Here is a 16448-nt window from a genome sequence, read left to right on the forward strand (position 1 = left end):
TTTGAAGAAAAATCAGCATGCAACAGGGACAGGCAGATATCCTCATAGCTAGGTTCCCTGACCCTAACTATGGTGATAAAACGGTAAATTTTATAATAAACTCCCCTCACCTATCGTGAGCTACCCCGAGGGTTCCTCGTCGCGCCACTTGAAGATTCCTTTTCGTCCTTGCTCGTCGATTCCATGCAAGCCTCTACCATACCAAAACGAAGGAGACTTGATATGGATTTCAGAAAACAAAGCTAACAATAATGCTCTGGGTCAAACACCCACGTTACTTCATGAAAGAGCTGAGAGCATTTCGGGTTTTACAAAGGGATATCATTTGGAAATTCCAACAACGCCAATGTGACTGGGGTTTAGTGTAGGTTACGAAAATAACATGCATTTCATGACAAGATAACGTTTACAAAGTCTCTTTCTCTAGGATTTTTCAGAGGAAACGTAAAACATGCAATGGTGGTTCCAAAGTCAGAAAAGATGCAAAGACATGCTGAAACTAACAAGAAACAAGCATAGAACCATGGTTACCTCAAAAGAAAATGAAAGGTCAGATTAGGGTTTCATTCTCTACCGAAACCACAAGCCAAGTTGGAAGATTCCGTTTCGGTTGAAGGGTTCCTCTCGGTGTGAGATTTCAACGAAAAACAATGGTGGTTTGTGGTGGCTAATGGTGGTTGTGGATGATGGAGAAAAAGCTTGGGTCATTAGAAATGAATTTGGAAGAAAGAAAGAAGAAGAAATGGTGTTTTTCCTAAGCTAAACGAAAGGAAAGGCTGAAAACGCTCAAGTGAGAAATGGTCTCGGACACGAAAGCATCGCGAACACTTCATATATCTTCTCGAAGATCCCAACGGTCAGATCATGGACAAGTGCCTTGTGAAGCTGCAGACCAAATTTCGAGAAGATTCAACGATTAACGAAGGCTGGGCAGCATTTTTACCGAGGCAGCTCATGTAGCTTCCTCAAGAAGCTTCATTAAGAGGCTTCCTCAAGAAGCTTCCTTGTGGCTTCTTTGAGAAGCTAAATTCTTATCTACCCACACCCCTCTATTAACTAAATTAACCTCCTTGAAAATAATTACGGATAAAATAACACAACAAATACAATCAAACATCAAACATAATTATTAATATATAGATATATATATCAGGGTGTTACATAAAACATTGTTAGTGATTGTCTTTTTAAATGAATGTATGTAATACATCTAGGATTGACAGTAAATTACATAACCAAACAAACAAAATATAATATTGAGAAAGGAGTTTAAACAAATCTCCTCCTATCTTAAATATAACTATACCAATTACAGTAAATTTGTGGTACTCTCTACCTCGACATACATATAAATAAGAAAAACATATAAAAATGCGGAATTAACTAAAATGATTTTATTCAATTAACACAAAAGGAGTTCATGTGAGTAAAAGGGTCACATTCATTTTACTATTACCAAATAAAACTTATTAAAAACATATCTGGCTCAGAACAAGGTCATCCAAGTTTACAAAAGAACTCAAGTTAAACATCGAAATAAAATAAAGTAAAAAACATGTTTGGAACATCAAATAATTAAAACAGAAACTCATGTTTACAAAGCGTTGTATCCCAGCGTCCTCTAGCACAAAATTCTTTAAAGTCATTCACTTAACCATTTACTCACACGAACACAAGATTCGAGATCATCACAGGATCCAAACACAAACAACACACAAAAAGTGAGTTATCACATTTCTAAATAAAATACAGATAAACAAAGACATAATCAATATAAATTATAGAAGTATTTATAACATAGTTCAACTTAATACAATCCACATTACTTTACTTTATCATTTAAAATTCATTTTTAAATCACCAATCATGTTATGCATGAATCACACACTTGAGTCAAGACGTAACAACACTCATCAATTTCATAATAAACAATTCACAGTCAATGTCACTCTGTTTTGCAAGAACACTCCAACCATATGAGATCAATATAGGCTTAAATGAGCACTCAACTCGAGTGTTTTTACCCCAAGGCCTAGACTTCGAAGAATCCGTTTGGGCCTCACCTTCCTGTTTCAAGTCCAACCCCTAAAACAATTTTTGCACGCAGATACTGCTCATGAATTATACAATACTCACGATCTCACACTCGTGTTTCAAACACGTTTAACATTTTGTGCTACAATTTAACACTTTAGGTTCCTAACTAGGAATCCTACACTTTCCCTTTAACACTGGCATAAACACTTTTCTCAAGGTAAACACCATTCGGGCTATTGTATAATTCACCGTTCACAACACAAGTGTTGTCACATCAAGTGTTAACCACACACTTATTCACAACCAAATTTCATGTCCATAATTTTAACATATCACAAGTCACAATCCACCATCACATGTTTACGTTATCTCACAAGTCAACACATGTTCAACTTTGCACTTATACTCAATTTCAATAACAATGTTATGATCTCAAAGCAACATGTTATCTCACAATTCGTCACATATTCAATTTATCACTTACACACAATTTTAATCATAATTTCATGATCTCAATATTACAATCTCCTAATTATAATCATACATGAAAAATTACAATACAATAAACATCCCAAAGTAAACCCCAATTTGATCCCCTAAGGATCCCTACACATGTTCATTCTAACCCCAATTGCGATAAACTCATCTCTTACCTCTAAGCGGGCTCACGTGTGTAGTCCAGCAGTGATAGTGGCATCTCTAGCGGTTCCCTAAGATTCCTTAAGTTTTTCATGTGTTTGCTTTGTTAGGGTTTCCAAGCATTAGAGAGGATCAAAAGGGATTGAAGCCTCCAATTCATTGTCTGCGCGTGTGATGAAAATTTCTCCCTCATCAGAAATTACTTTTCAAACCTACTATTCAAATTTCATAATAATCTAACGGTTAACGAGTCCGAGATTATAGTTCTAATGGGATAGGTTTGGGAGTATAACAAAGGGCTACGTGTGAGGGACATTCCCCTCACCACAGATATTATTTCAAAAATCTAACAGTAGATATGTGCGAAAATAAGTTATGAACATGTTAAAATTTCACGATGATCCAACGGTTAACAATTCCGAGATCATCGTTTTATTGATACAAATTTGGGTGTATGCGGGAAAAAGAGAAGGTTTTGGGAGAGGAAGAAGGGAAAACGAAATTGAGAGGAAAATGAAGCGTAGAGAGGTATCGTTTGAAAACTTACTTAACATGTCTCTATTATAACTAAGGTACTCAATGCCTATTATTTACTCTATTTTTCTTCATTTTATCATTTTATAAAAATAAATTTTCTTTTACTCCCTATCAAATGAATAAATAAAATATTTTTTAAGGACATATATTTATTTTATTTACCTTAAAAATATTATTTTAATTAATAAAATTATTTCTTCTTATTTATTTAATTATAAAAACTTCATTATTTTTCTAAAACTCTATTTATTTTTAAATAAAATCATTTTTTTAATTTATTTTATGAAAAATTGGGTGTTACAAAATTAGCAAAAAAAAACATAATTGTATTTGGATGTCCTAATATAACTTAATATAATTGTTACAAACCCTTTTCAAAAGAAACTTATAACCCAAATTGACAAAAGTTGGTTAATGTATAATCTATTGTATGTAAAATTATGGTTGAATCTGTTGTGGTAAAGTGATATCTAGTGACAAATTATATTAGCAAATTAGTGTTTTATATAATAAAAAATGTGAATATTGATTGATTAGTGTCCGCACAAATGCATATCTCTAAAAAATATTTATTAACAAAATTTATAGTATAATAGTTGACATTATCCTTCTTTAGATTTTTATATAAGAAAATGTATTGTCAATAATTATTGAATTTGTGAATTGGAAGCAAGAGTACTGAATCTAAGAACATCATTTCCTAATAGCACTTACCAAAAATATATTCAGTGTCAATTAAAAATGCATTCAATTGTTGTTGTAGTATGCAAATTTGCATAATTATCTAGAATATGATTAGTATTTTATAGAAAGATAAATATTATAAATATAATGAGTCAATTTTGAGATACTTACCATAGATTTTGGAAGACTTCCTTGAAAGCCACATTCATGTGTTTGCATGTTTAGGTCATATCTAGTTTTAGAGATTTGAGTAAAGTTGTGAGGAAATTCATCATATTCTTTATAATTTTAACTAATATGACACCTATCACGGGTGACACCAACGATGATGCATATTGTGAAAAACTAAACAATAGATTTTCTTAAAAAATCGGTAAAGAAAATATATTCATTGACATAAGGATATAAAAGAGAAACAAGAAGAGCAATGATTATACGATATTTGTATCTATAGATCAGCATTTAAGTTCGATCCCCTAAACGGGAAAGGCGTCATCAGCAATGATTATAAATATTATATAATCATGAGTTTGAACCAAATACAAGCACAATACAATATATTCAAGCAAATTATGATATTCAAAATATCAATTTGATGGCTTCAAACTTTGAGCTTGAAAGTCAATTGTATTTAGGTATAAAATTATCTACTTATTTTCATAAAAAATGTTCATCCTCATTGTTATATATAATTTCCATTTTTAATATATATATATATATATATATTAAAATGAAAATTACACTCAAGGATGAATATTTTTTTTAAAAGTAAGTAGATAAATTATCTCCCATATATTGTGTTTTATATAATATTTTTATTTTGAAAAAAATTATATTTGCATAATTTTTTTATTTCTATTAATTTAATAATTTTATTCATTGATAATTACAATATTTGGATTAATTAATTTTTCATAACTATTTATCTCAAAAATTTATATATTCAACATTTTACCTATGTGAATATTTAAAATGATGAAATAGTGGTATGAAGTCTTGAAGACTTAAATAACATTGTTTCATCCGTGTATATCATTTGTCACACACTAGAATTAAGGTTAATTTCATAAAATTCAATATTTTATTTTATTTTAAATTTGAATGAATAGAATTAGGATTTATTTTCATACATTCTAATATTACTGTTACACATTTATCTCATATATCTTTTTAAATATTTTAAAAAAATAATTACAAAGACTTAAAAAAAATTCAAAAATCTTACTATAATGAACTTAAAACTCTTAAATCTACATTTGTTTACTCATGTTCATGAAATATTTATTTAACTGAAAATAATAGAAAATATTTTTCCTTTTCTGATACTAATATCATAACACCTATTGTCAAGGGAACGAAAAAATATTTACAAAAATATGTAACAATGAAAAATAAATTGTATTTATCATAATCGATTAGCTAATTATTATTTAAAATATAGGCGCTATGATACAAATGAAACCCGACAGTTTCGCATGCCTTTTGCATAAAAAAAGAAGAAAAATTGTTTAAGTTGATTACAATTGTTAAAATTAGAAATTATATTCAATCTTTTTTTTTGAAGGTCAAATAAAGAAACTATTAAGCAAAAATTGAGGTGCAGTACAAAATGTATTTTTTTTATATCCGCAATAGCAATAACAATAGAAATTTAATATATTGAAAGCATTGCAAAGTACAAAAGATAGCAATAACCATAAGAAACTGTCTAAGCAGCATATGTTGCATTGTGCATAGTGCTTACACAGCCTATAATGGAAACCACATATTCAAGATTCAGCAAGAAATGATAATTCCATATTGCTTTTAAAAAGAATATTGCTGTTTGTTAATATTATTATTATTTTACTTATTGATAATTCCATATTTCTTTATTATTTTTAAAAATATTGTTGTTTAATTATCAATAAATAAAAATAATAATAATAATAATAATATTAAGGAACAACAATATTCTTTTTTTGGCCAATAATATTCATTTTTTAGGAAATATTATATGATAACAATAATAATAATAATAACACAATGAGTGTAATTTAGTTAAATTTGTAAAAAAAAAAAAAAAAAAAACCTAGGTTGCATTCTCGCATAATATACTCATGGGAAGGGAGTAAGGAGCCTTAAGTCAAATGGAGTAATTACAATTGTTGTTAATAAAAAAACAACAATAATACTATCAAAATACTTGTCAACGGCAATCGAAATATTGTATATTTAAATTTTTGGTCCATTAGAAACATATTTAATTCAATAGAAGGTACAAATGAAGAGTAATTCTTTTAAAGCTAATTAACATAAGAGAATAACTTAATTTTTCCTCTCTCTTAGAGTCCATCAACAAATTTTAAGAGTTTTTTTATTCTTTAACCGAGAGAGCCATCTATTGAATCTTTTAACTAACATATGTGACCATTTTTGTTTATTAAAATTGATATAAAATATTTTTGTTGTTGTTGGTAGATCTAGAGCTATAGTTTTAATTATTTTCCTTGCTCTATATATACGTTAGCCATGTCAAAAGTTACAATATAACTATAATTGATTCTTTTGCATAATGTGTAAAAATATCAATGCTAATTTTATTTTTGTTCATTATTTGTCAAGGTAACTAAATACTAAGTTTTTCAAAAAAATTATGAAATGATAAAGATAGAAGTACAGGTCACAAATTTTGAATTAACTTAAGAATATATGGAAGGTTTTACGGTTAAAGAATTTTTTGAAAGGCAAAAGGTAAAAAAAAAATATTAATGTAAATGTTAGAAGATATGATAATATATTCAGATTTTATATAGTTGTTATATCTATTAGATTTATCTTTAATCATATCTTTAGCTATTAGGTTTATCTTTAGTTCTATAGTTATTATATCTATTAGATTTATCTTTAATCATTCTATTAGATTTATCTTTAGTCATATCTTTAGCTTATATATCTTTAGCTTGTAATCTTATATATAAGCGAATGATGCTTAATGAATTATGGAAGGAAACAATTTCTTTCATGGTATCAGATTACTTAGGGAAAGATTTTTGAACCTTCCTTAGCCTTTCGCACATAGGCCCTAGCGCCGTTCTGCCCCTTTCTTCTTCTTCTCCCCTTCTTCTCCGTCACCATGCCTGACTCAAAATCTACCTTTCACCCTGCTCTTGTTGTATCCAACATCAAGAATCATGTCCCAATCATTCTTGAAATGGAAAATGTCCAATACGCGACATGGGCAGAACTTTTCAAAATTCACGCATAATCCCATAGGGTAATTGATCATATAATTCCTCTACAGGATGGCAAGCAGAAGGTGCCACCAACAGAGGAGGAGACAGAACTCTGGTTGACACTAGACGCCACCGTTCTACAATGGATTAGGCCATCATTTCTCATGATCTTTTACATACTATTCTTGAACCCGACACCACGGCAATGGAGGCTTGGAATAGGTTGCATGATATATTCCAAAATAGCAAACACTCTTGTGACGTTACACTTGAGTATGATTTCACCCACACAACCATGGAGGCCTTTTCAAGTGTCTCTGCTTACTGTCAACATCTCAAGTCACTGTCAGATCAACTCAAGAACGTTGGCTTTCCAGTCGACAACAATAGGTTGGTTCTGCAATTGGTGTCCGGTCTCACTGAACCTTACAAGGGAGTGGCCACACTCATCTGTCAAAGTGATCCCTTGCCTTAGTTTTATCAAGCACGGTCGATGCTTGTTCTCGAAGAATCCGGCCTCAAGAAGGTGGCTCAGACCTCGTCCTCCACCATGGTGGCTCGTGACTCAGATGAATCTCAAGAGATGTCTGATCATTCATCAACACACCGCACAAATAATGGTGGAAAACGATATTCAAACCGTGGCAATTCTAGAAAGAATTGCAACAACACTGGTGGTCGTGATAACTCAAGCACTAGCAAGGGAGGCTCTGGTGGCAATGGTAGCAATAGCGAGGGTGGACAGCAGCAGCCCCAGAACAACCCTTGGCCTGCAGGACAGCAATGGCCTTGGCCATGGATGCAGTGGGTTGTTCCTCCTTATCCGTACCCAACTGCTCCATGGGCCAGGCCCAATTATTAGCAACCTCCACGCCAACAGCCCGGTATTCTTGGGTCCAGACCTCAACAGGCATACACAGCCACAGCTCCTACTCCAACAAACATCGAGGCTGCAATGCACACCCTCGGTATTACTTCTTCGGATCCGAATTGTTATATGGACACCGGTGCCACCTCTCATATGACATCCACCTCAGGTAATCTCACGTCTTATTTTAATATGAACAATCATCGTGGTATCACTGTTGGTAATGGTCAATCAATTCCTATTCGTGGTTATGGTCAAACTAACTTGCCTTCCCCACATCCTCCTTTAGCCTTGAAAAATGTCCTTCATGCTCCTAAATTGATCAAAAACTTAGTGTTGGTTAGAAAATTTACCATTGATAACTCTGTGACTCTTGAATTTGATCCCTTTGGGTTTTTTGTGAAGGATTTTCAGACAGGGATGCCTCTAATGAGGTGTGAGATTCGGGGTGTGCTTTATCCTATCACCGAGTCCACGACTCCAGCCACTTCTTCCTCTGCTTTTGCTGCCTTAGCTCCTTCTCTTTGGCATGAGCGGTTGGGACACCCGAGAGTATCTATCTTGCATTCTCTTAGGAAAAATAAATTTATTAAATGTAATCAAATTAGATATTCTCGTATTTGTCATTCATGTTCTCTTGGAAAACATATTAAGTTACCTTTTGTTTTGTCACATTCTCATACTCTTATGCCATTTGATATTGTTCACACTAATCTTTGAACATCACCTGTTTTGAGTTCCTCAGGGCACCGATATTATATTTTGTTATTAGATGATTATTCTAAATTTTTGTGGACTTTTCCTTTGTCAAACAAATCATATGCTTATTCCACATTCATAATTTTAGAACCTTCATCCGAGCTCAATTCGAACGGGAAGTAAAGAATATACAATGTGATAATGGTAAAGAGTTTGATAATAAGCCTTTTTGGAATTTTTGTAAAGTGAATGGTATTTCTTTCCGATTTTCTTGTCCTCATACTTCTCCTCAAAATGGGAAAGCCAAAAGGATAATTTGTATCATTAACAATATTGTTCGTACTTCACTTGCCCATGCGTCATTAACTTCTTCCTTTTGGCATCATGCCTTGCAAATGGCAACTTACCTTCTCAATATTCTTCCTCATAAGTTATTGAACTATAAATCTCCTCTTAGGGTTCTTTATCATAAGGATCCGACCTATTCTCATCTTTGGGTTTTTGGGTGTTTATGTTATCCTTTATTTCCTTCCACTACCATAAATAAACTTCAACCCCGCTCTACTCCATGTGTTTTTTTGGGATATCCTTCGAATCACCGTGGTTATAAATGCTATGACTTATCTTCTGGGAAAATAATTATAAGTCATCATGTCATTTTCGATGAGACACAATTTCCATTTGCTAAATTACATACTCCTCATATTCAGACTTATGATTTCTTAGATGATGGCCCAAACCCATACATGGTCCACCATTTAGTGTCTCAATCCACTACTCCTAATGCTCAAACTCCTGTTCTAGTTCCATTCGGGCCCAACTCCCCTAATATTGCAACCGGCCCAACCATTGAGCCAAAGAAGAATATTGTTAATTGTACGAATTGTCCAGTGACTGCTTCCCCTCCTCCTAGTCCAGCCCCTTCTTCACGTCCCAGCCCACCTCCTCGGGTTGTTACACGCAACCAACATGGGATAGTTAAGCCAAAAAAGATCTTTAATCTTCATACTACTGTTGCTAAATCCCCTCTACCACGTAACCCCGTGTCAGCCCTTCGGGACCCGAATTGGAAAAAGGCTATGGATGATGAATTTGATGCTCTTATTAAAAATAAGACGTGGGAGTTGGTGCCTCGTCCACCTGATGTTAATGTAATTCGGTCATTGTGGATTTTTGCTCATAAAGAAAAATCTGATGGTTCTTTGGAGAGGCATAAAGCCCGTCTTGTAGGTGATGGCAAAAATCAATAGATTGGCATAGGTTGTGGTGACACATTTAGTCCAATGGTCAAACCAGCAACTATTCGCACAGTTCTGAGTCTAGCTTTGTCTAAGGCATGGCCCATTCATCAACTTGACGTCAAAAATGACTTCTTACATGGTGAACTTAATGAGACTGTCTAGATGCATCAGCCTATAGGTTTTAGCAACCCGCAAAAACCTAATCATGTTTGTCTATTAAAGAAGTTTCTATACGAGCTTAAACAGGCACCGCGGGCTTGGTATAAGAGATTTGCTGATTTTGTTCATACACTCGGGTTCTCTCATAGCACTACGGATCATTCTCTTTTCATCTATCGACAAGGTACTTCTATGGCTTATATTTTGTTATATGTGGATGACATCATTTTGACTGCTTCCTTTGATGAGCTTCGTAAGTCCATTATTACCCTTCTTAGCTCGGAATTTGCTATGAAGGACTTGGGACGGTTGAGCTATTTTTTGGGCATTGCTGTAACTCATCATGTAGGTGGTTTGTTTTTATCTCAAAAGAAATATGCCATGGAGATTATTGATCGTGTTGGCATGTCTTCTTGTAAGTCATCACCTACCCCTGTTGATATTAAACCAAAGCTTAGTGCTACATCAAGCACTCCATTTGAGGATCCAACTCTCTACAGGAGCCTTGCGGGGGCTCTACAATACCTTACTTTTACCAGACCTGACATTACATATGTAGTGCAACAAGTGTGCTTATTTATGCATGACCCAAAGGATGAGCACATGCACACTCTCAAGCACATATTGTGCTACATTCAGGGTACTATAGACCATGGTCTTCATCTTTATCCATCATCTACATCCACTCTTGTTTCTTATACGGATGCTGACTGGGGTGGATGCCCGGATACGAGACAGTCTACTTCTGGGTATTGTGTATTTCTTGGTGATAATTTAATCTCTTGGTCAGCTAAACAACAGACTACTTTGTCCAGGTCTAGTGCAGAGGCTGAATACCGAGGGGTTGCCAATGTAGTTTCAGAGTCGTGTTGGTTGCAAAATCTGCTTTTGGAGCTTCATTGTCCGATCCAAAAGGCTACATTGGTTTATTGTGATAATTTGAGTATGATATATCTTGCGGGTAATCCAGTTCAACATCAATGCACTAAACACATTGAGATGGATATACATTTTGTTCATGAAAAGGTTGCTCGTGGTCAAGTTCGAGTTTTACATGTCCCGTCTCGTTATCAAATTGCAAACATATTTACCAAAGGACATCCTTTGGTGTTATTTAAGGATTTTCGAGACAGTCTCAATGTCTGTCGACCTCCCGCTTCAACTGCGGGGGTGTATTAGAAGATATGATAATATATTTTGATTTTATATAGTTTTTATATCTATTAGATTTAGTTAATCATATCTTAAGCTATTAGGTTTATCTTTAGTTCTATAGTTGTTATATCTATTAGATTTATCTTTAGTCATTCTATTAGATTTATCTTTAGTCATATTTTTAACTTATACATCTTTAGCTTATAATCTTGTATATAAGCAAATGGTGCTTAATGAATTATGGAAGGAAACAATTTCTTTCAGTAAATAAAAAAAACATAACCTCTAACAATTGAAATATAAAAATTGTTAGTGATACACATTTGCTATTTATCCTAATATATGCTTCCCTTTATATAATTTCACAGCTTGAACAAAGATATTGTGATGAAGCTAGAATTGGTCTTCATTCAATCTTTAATATCCATGCGCAACATGAAATCAACAATATCTTCTTGCTTCAATTCCTTCATAGATAATTACTCCAAATAAAAGTATGTACCTGTTCAACATTATCATGGTCTTATTTACAGGGATCCTATATTAATTGAGAAAGACATTTATTCATCATAAAAATAAACACCTGATGATTTTTTTTTTAAAATTAAAACATTTTTCTTTTTTTTTCTTTTATAAGAAATGGCATCACAGGACCAAACAATAGTAGCTAATATTGCATGGAAATTGAACATACCAATTCTAGAGGCACCAAACATGAACTTATAAGAAATAAGTATAGAAAAGTACCAACAAAGACAAGCATGAACTTGGCTATCTCAAAAGGTTTAAAATAAGCAAGAAACTTCTAATATCATTCTCGAATGGCATCACTGAACCAAAAAATAGTGGTCATTATTTAATGTAGGTCATATTCTTGGTAATGAAAAGCAGAGAAAAACCAAATATTACATGAGCATCTATCCTAAAGTATTTGTTTTGAAACTACTTGTATTAAGTTTAAAAAAAACATAAAATTTCTTACAAACACATTGCCTTCATTCATGGCTGGTGCCTCTAACCATAAAAATACTCCTCTGTTAGAAAGAGATAAAAAAATAACTGAACTAATAGTGATAAAATTAATTGTAACATCGTGAACAACATGAGACACCAAAAATCTAGAATTTAGAAGCCTTACCAGCAACAACAAAAGAACACTTCATAATGTATATTTCAAAGGTTTACATTGTGGAAACCGCTTAATCCTTCCTGGTAGTTAATACACTATGATATAGACAATTATATATAATAATTGAAATGTTATTTTTGTAACAATTGTAAAACACTTGAGTTATAAAATGAATTTTTCTTTTCAATTTATCAATGAAGTTATATGAAAATAATTAGCAAACTTCAATGCACAAAGTATTGACTTTAATTAAAAAACATGCAGAACGTATATTTCAAAGGTTTACATTGTGGAAACTGCTTTCTTCCTTCTTGATAGTTAATACATTATAATATATATAATAATTTGAAATGTTATTTCTATAACAAATGTAAAGCACTTGAGTTAGATCGATGAAGTTATATGAAAATAATTAGCATATTTCAATGCACAAAGTATTGACTTTAATTAAAAAGCTAAAAGATTATGTTATGAGCCTTGTAGGACTAAGTCACCGGTCTAGACACGATAAACACCTTGCAATTTATGGTGAATGCAAGCAAACTCAATCCAATAGGAAACTATCTTTTTAAAGCACTACTGGAAAAAAGCGATTCTACGACGGTCAAATAGGGGATACAACGACATTTTTCGAACGTCGTTGAATGTGACGTCATCGAAGCTTAAAAATTTCAACGACGGGTCCCAAAACACCGTCTTTGAAAGTGAGCAACTTTCAAAGATGGTGCTTACCTCACCAACGTCTTTGAAAGTAGGCATTCTAAGACGGTGCTTACCTCAACAACGTCTTTGAAAGTAGGCATTCTAAGACGTTGCTGATGTAAGCACCGTCTTAGAATGCTTACTTTCAAAGACGGTGCTGATGTAAGCACCATCTTTAAATTGAATATTATTTTTAATTATTTTTAACACAAGATCAAGGAGGAAGAATTTGACATATCCAAAGATCAAATAATACTTTCTGAATCCCTACACAATGTTTACAATAATAACAATGACCTCAATCTTGACACCCAAGATTAATTATTCTAAACTACACAGAATAAGAGTAAGATTCAGATATTTTAGATATGATCAAAGATTCAAGAAACTTATGATCAAAGATTCAAGAAACAGAGTATATGATACCTCTTAACTCGTGTCTAAGAGTAAGATTCAGATTTCAGAGCAAGGAAGACAACAGAAGAATGAGAATGTTTCCCTAGGAAAGGATAAAATAATAAGCTCATAATTGCTAAGAATGCTTCGACAAAAACCTTCTACTAATTCATGTTTTCCAAAAGCTTAGTTAATTGAGGCATTCGATCCTATAATCCAGGATTTTAAAAGACAAAACTAAACAAGAACCTGATTCCAATATAGCACCTGTTAGGCACTAATCATCATCATCATCCCTCTTCTTGGGCTTGCGGTATTTTTCCTCCACAACTTTTGCCATGAACAAGGCAGTGTTGGCTAACTTTGTGACATTAGGAACTTGATAATTCTGAGCCAAGTAAGCTCCACATACTGTCCCTGCTCTGAAAGAGAAGCAACTCCTGATTATACCCATAGATGCTCAAGTACTTGTTGTGAATTTGTGCTATTGAGAAACCACTTTAGCAAGAATCACTGTCAGAAATAAGCAAATCAGCATTTAGTTAACATCATATGAGAAGTAATTTTAGAGTTTGTGCGTTTGGCCATTGACTGGGAAAAAGTTTCATTGGCATATATTAAAGGGCATCACTCACATCAGTGATGAAGTATTATCGAAATTGATAGTGTATGGATGCATAAATGGTAATCTTAACCTATATGCTAATCTTAAAGGACCAGAGAACTGGTTCAAAGTTGTTCAAATTAAAAACTAGTTATATAAATTTGATTTTCTCTGTTTAAAACAAATTATTACGCATTTCTTTAGAATTAACCTTTATTTCAGAGATTAATTCAAATGTTAGTCATTTGTTGTATTGTCATGAACTTAAGAAGTGAATGGAATTATTAATCATAAAAAAATAAAATACGTTGCTATTAAAATAAAATAAAATAAAAAGACTTTTAGATTGATACAAAATTATATGAAATTTATAGCAAACAACAGCAAAGATAGGATAAAAAACTTAAAGTCCATAGAAGTGTTTTACATCATTTAGAAAACATTATGATAGACAAATCCAAATTACGTATTTATGATTCATTCACAAAACCAAAGTTGCTAATTGTGAATAGCTCACTAGCCTAAAGGTTGCTGGAATGATTGTAACATAATATGCCATATAGCATATCAAACTGCAGCTATTCTCAAATATAGCTCATATTATATAGAAAACACAATTACAATATATATACAAACAATGTGCCAATATATATGAGAAACTATGGGCGCATTTATATACATCTCATAAAACTCAATGAAGTGACAATGACAATTATATCTATGTTCTATAAGCATATAGCAAGATATCCAAGCTGACTAGTAACACATAATTCCACAGTATAGCACAGCCAAGGCAGCATAAAGGGATTTTTGACTAGGATTGCACCTATTAAATGGATTATGGATTATTTGAGCTTATACTCTAATCAATAATAACCAAAGAGTTTTATTACTCCCATTTTTTAAGTTATGGCCTCACAGATAATTTAAAAATAAAATCTCTTTTCAATTACAAAAAGTTAAGTGCAATAGCAGGAATAAAAGGATAATTTTTAACCCTTCCTAGAATCATTTTCATCCTCTTTCTCACCTCTCCTTTTATCCATTTCAAAACAAAAGCATATAAATTTTGTTACAAGATATAAAACAAGCATTCATTTGCAAGACTATGAGTGACATACCTAAAAGATCAGGGACAATTCCCCAGTAATTTACTCAACATTAGATTCAAAAAGCCTGTTAAGAAGGCCAAAAGAAACAAGTTCAAGTAGAAAGAAAAAAAATCAATGATATAAAGTTAGAAATGCAAAAGTTAAAACAAGCCCCTCCCTACCTCGCACACGTATTCGAATTTGAGTATGTTCTTCAGGTTTAATTACAATAATAATCTAATCCCTTAATTGTAGGGATAATAATAATCAAGCTAAATATTAATCAATTAAATAAAAAATAGTAACTACAAAACTAAATCAACAACATAAATAAGGAAACAATCCTAATGTAAATAAGGAAACAATCATATCAGAATTATATATCAACACTAATTATAACAAATATCAATAACATAATATATTTTCTTAAAGTTGCTATCATGCGCACACTAAAATAAAACATGAGTGACACCTGGTTCATGGATGGAAAACTGAAAAAGGCCCCAAAATAAAACAATTAACAAATAGAACAAAAGAGTAAAATAGCAGTCAATTTACATATACAAACAATAACAAGAAAAGAGAAAAATTATAGAAAATAACATTTCTGTAAGAAAATTTCCCTTATAAATCCTCATTTTTCTTTATTCTAATGAAAAAAGTTTAAAAAAACATAATGAAAAAAACACCATTAACATGCAAACAATGTCATTAACCTGCAAACATACATTGTTCAAGGTCAAATAAAGAGTTTCTGGCATGAGCTCAAACCCATGTAGTCATGCACACAAACATCTTCCTATGCACACCAACCCCATCAGTTGCCAACACTGCTCCATTATTCACTTCAGTGCTTGGTTTTTGGATAACAACCATTCACTTAGAGTTAGAGACATAGCAGTCACAAAAAAAAAACAAATTTCTTCACTGGTTTATTTGAAAATCAGATACGTAAAAACTAAAAAGTCCAAAAAAAAATCAGGTTAAAGAGAATAACAACCTTGTTCTTTTCTGTTGCGGCTTCTGCATTGGCCAATAGTTGAGCACAAAAGTTCCTAGTAAAACAGAAAAGAGAAGAATTAGGCAAAAGAAAACAGAAGAAAAATTATGAGAGCTTAAAAAGATAAAACAAATCTTAAACCACACACACAAAAAATCACAAAAGGGGAATTTCATAAATGAAAAAAATAAAAACCCAAACTTTATCCAAACAAATCTTAAAACCTAAAACCCAAAAACATTCAAATATTTATCAACACCGGCAGCAAGAAAACAACAAAAACAACAAAAAG

General features: G+C 32.4%; 1 protein-coding gene across 1 annotated transcript; it reads right to left on the minus strand.

The window, feature by feature from the left end:
- Positions 1–13587: 13587 nt before the first annotated feature.
- On the minus strand, positions 13588–13961 carry LOC114395196. Its single transcript, XM_028356911.1, has one exon. It carries the CDS (start codon positions 13913–13915, stop codon positions 13739–13741), a length of 177 nt encoding a protein of 58 aa, XP_028212712.1. The 5' UTR covers positions 13916–13961; the 3' UTR covers positions 13588–13738.
- Positions 13962–16448: the final 2487 nt, after the last annotated feature.

This window comes from Glycine soja, chromosome 18 (assembly GCF_004193775.1).
Source record: "Glycine soja cultivar W05 chromosome 18, ASM419377v2, whole genome shotgun sequence".
Classification (NCBI taxonomy): Eukaryota; Viridiplantae; Streptophyta; class Magnoliopsida; order Fabales; family Fabaceae; genus Glycine; species Glycine soja.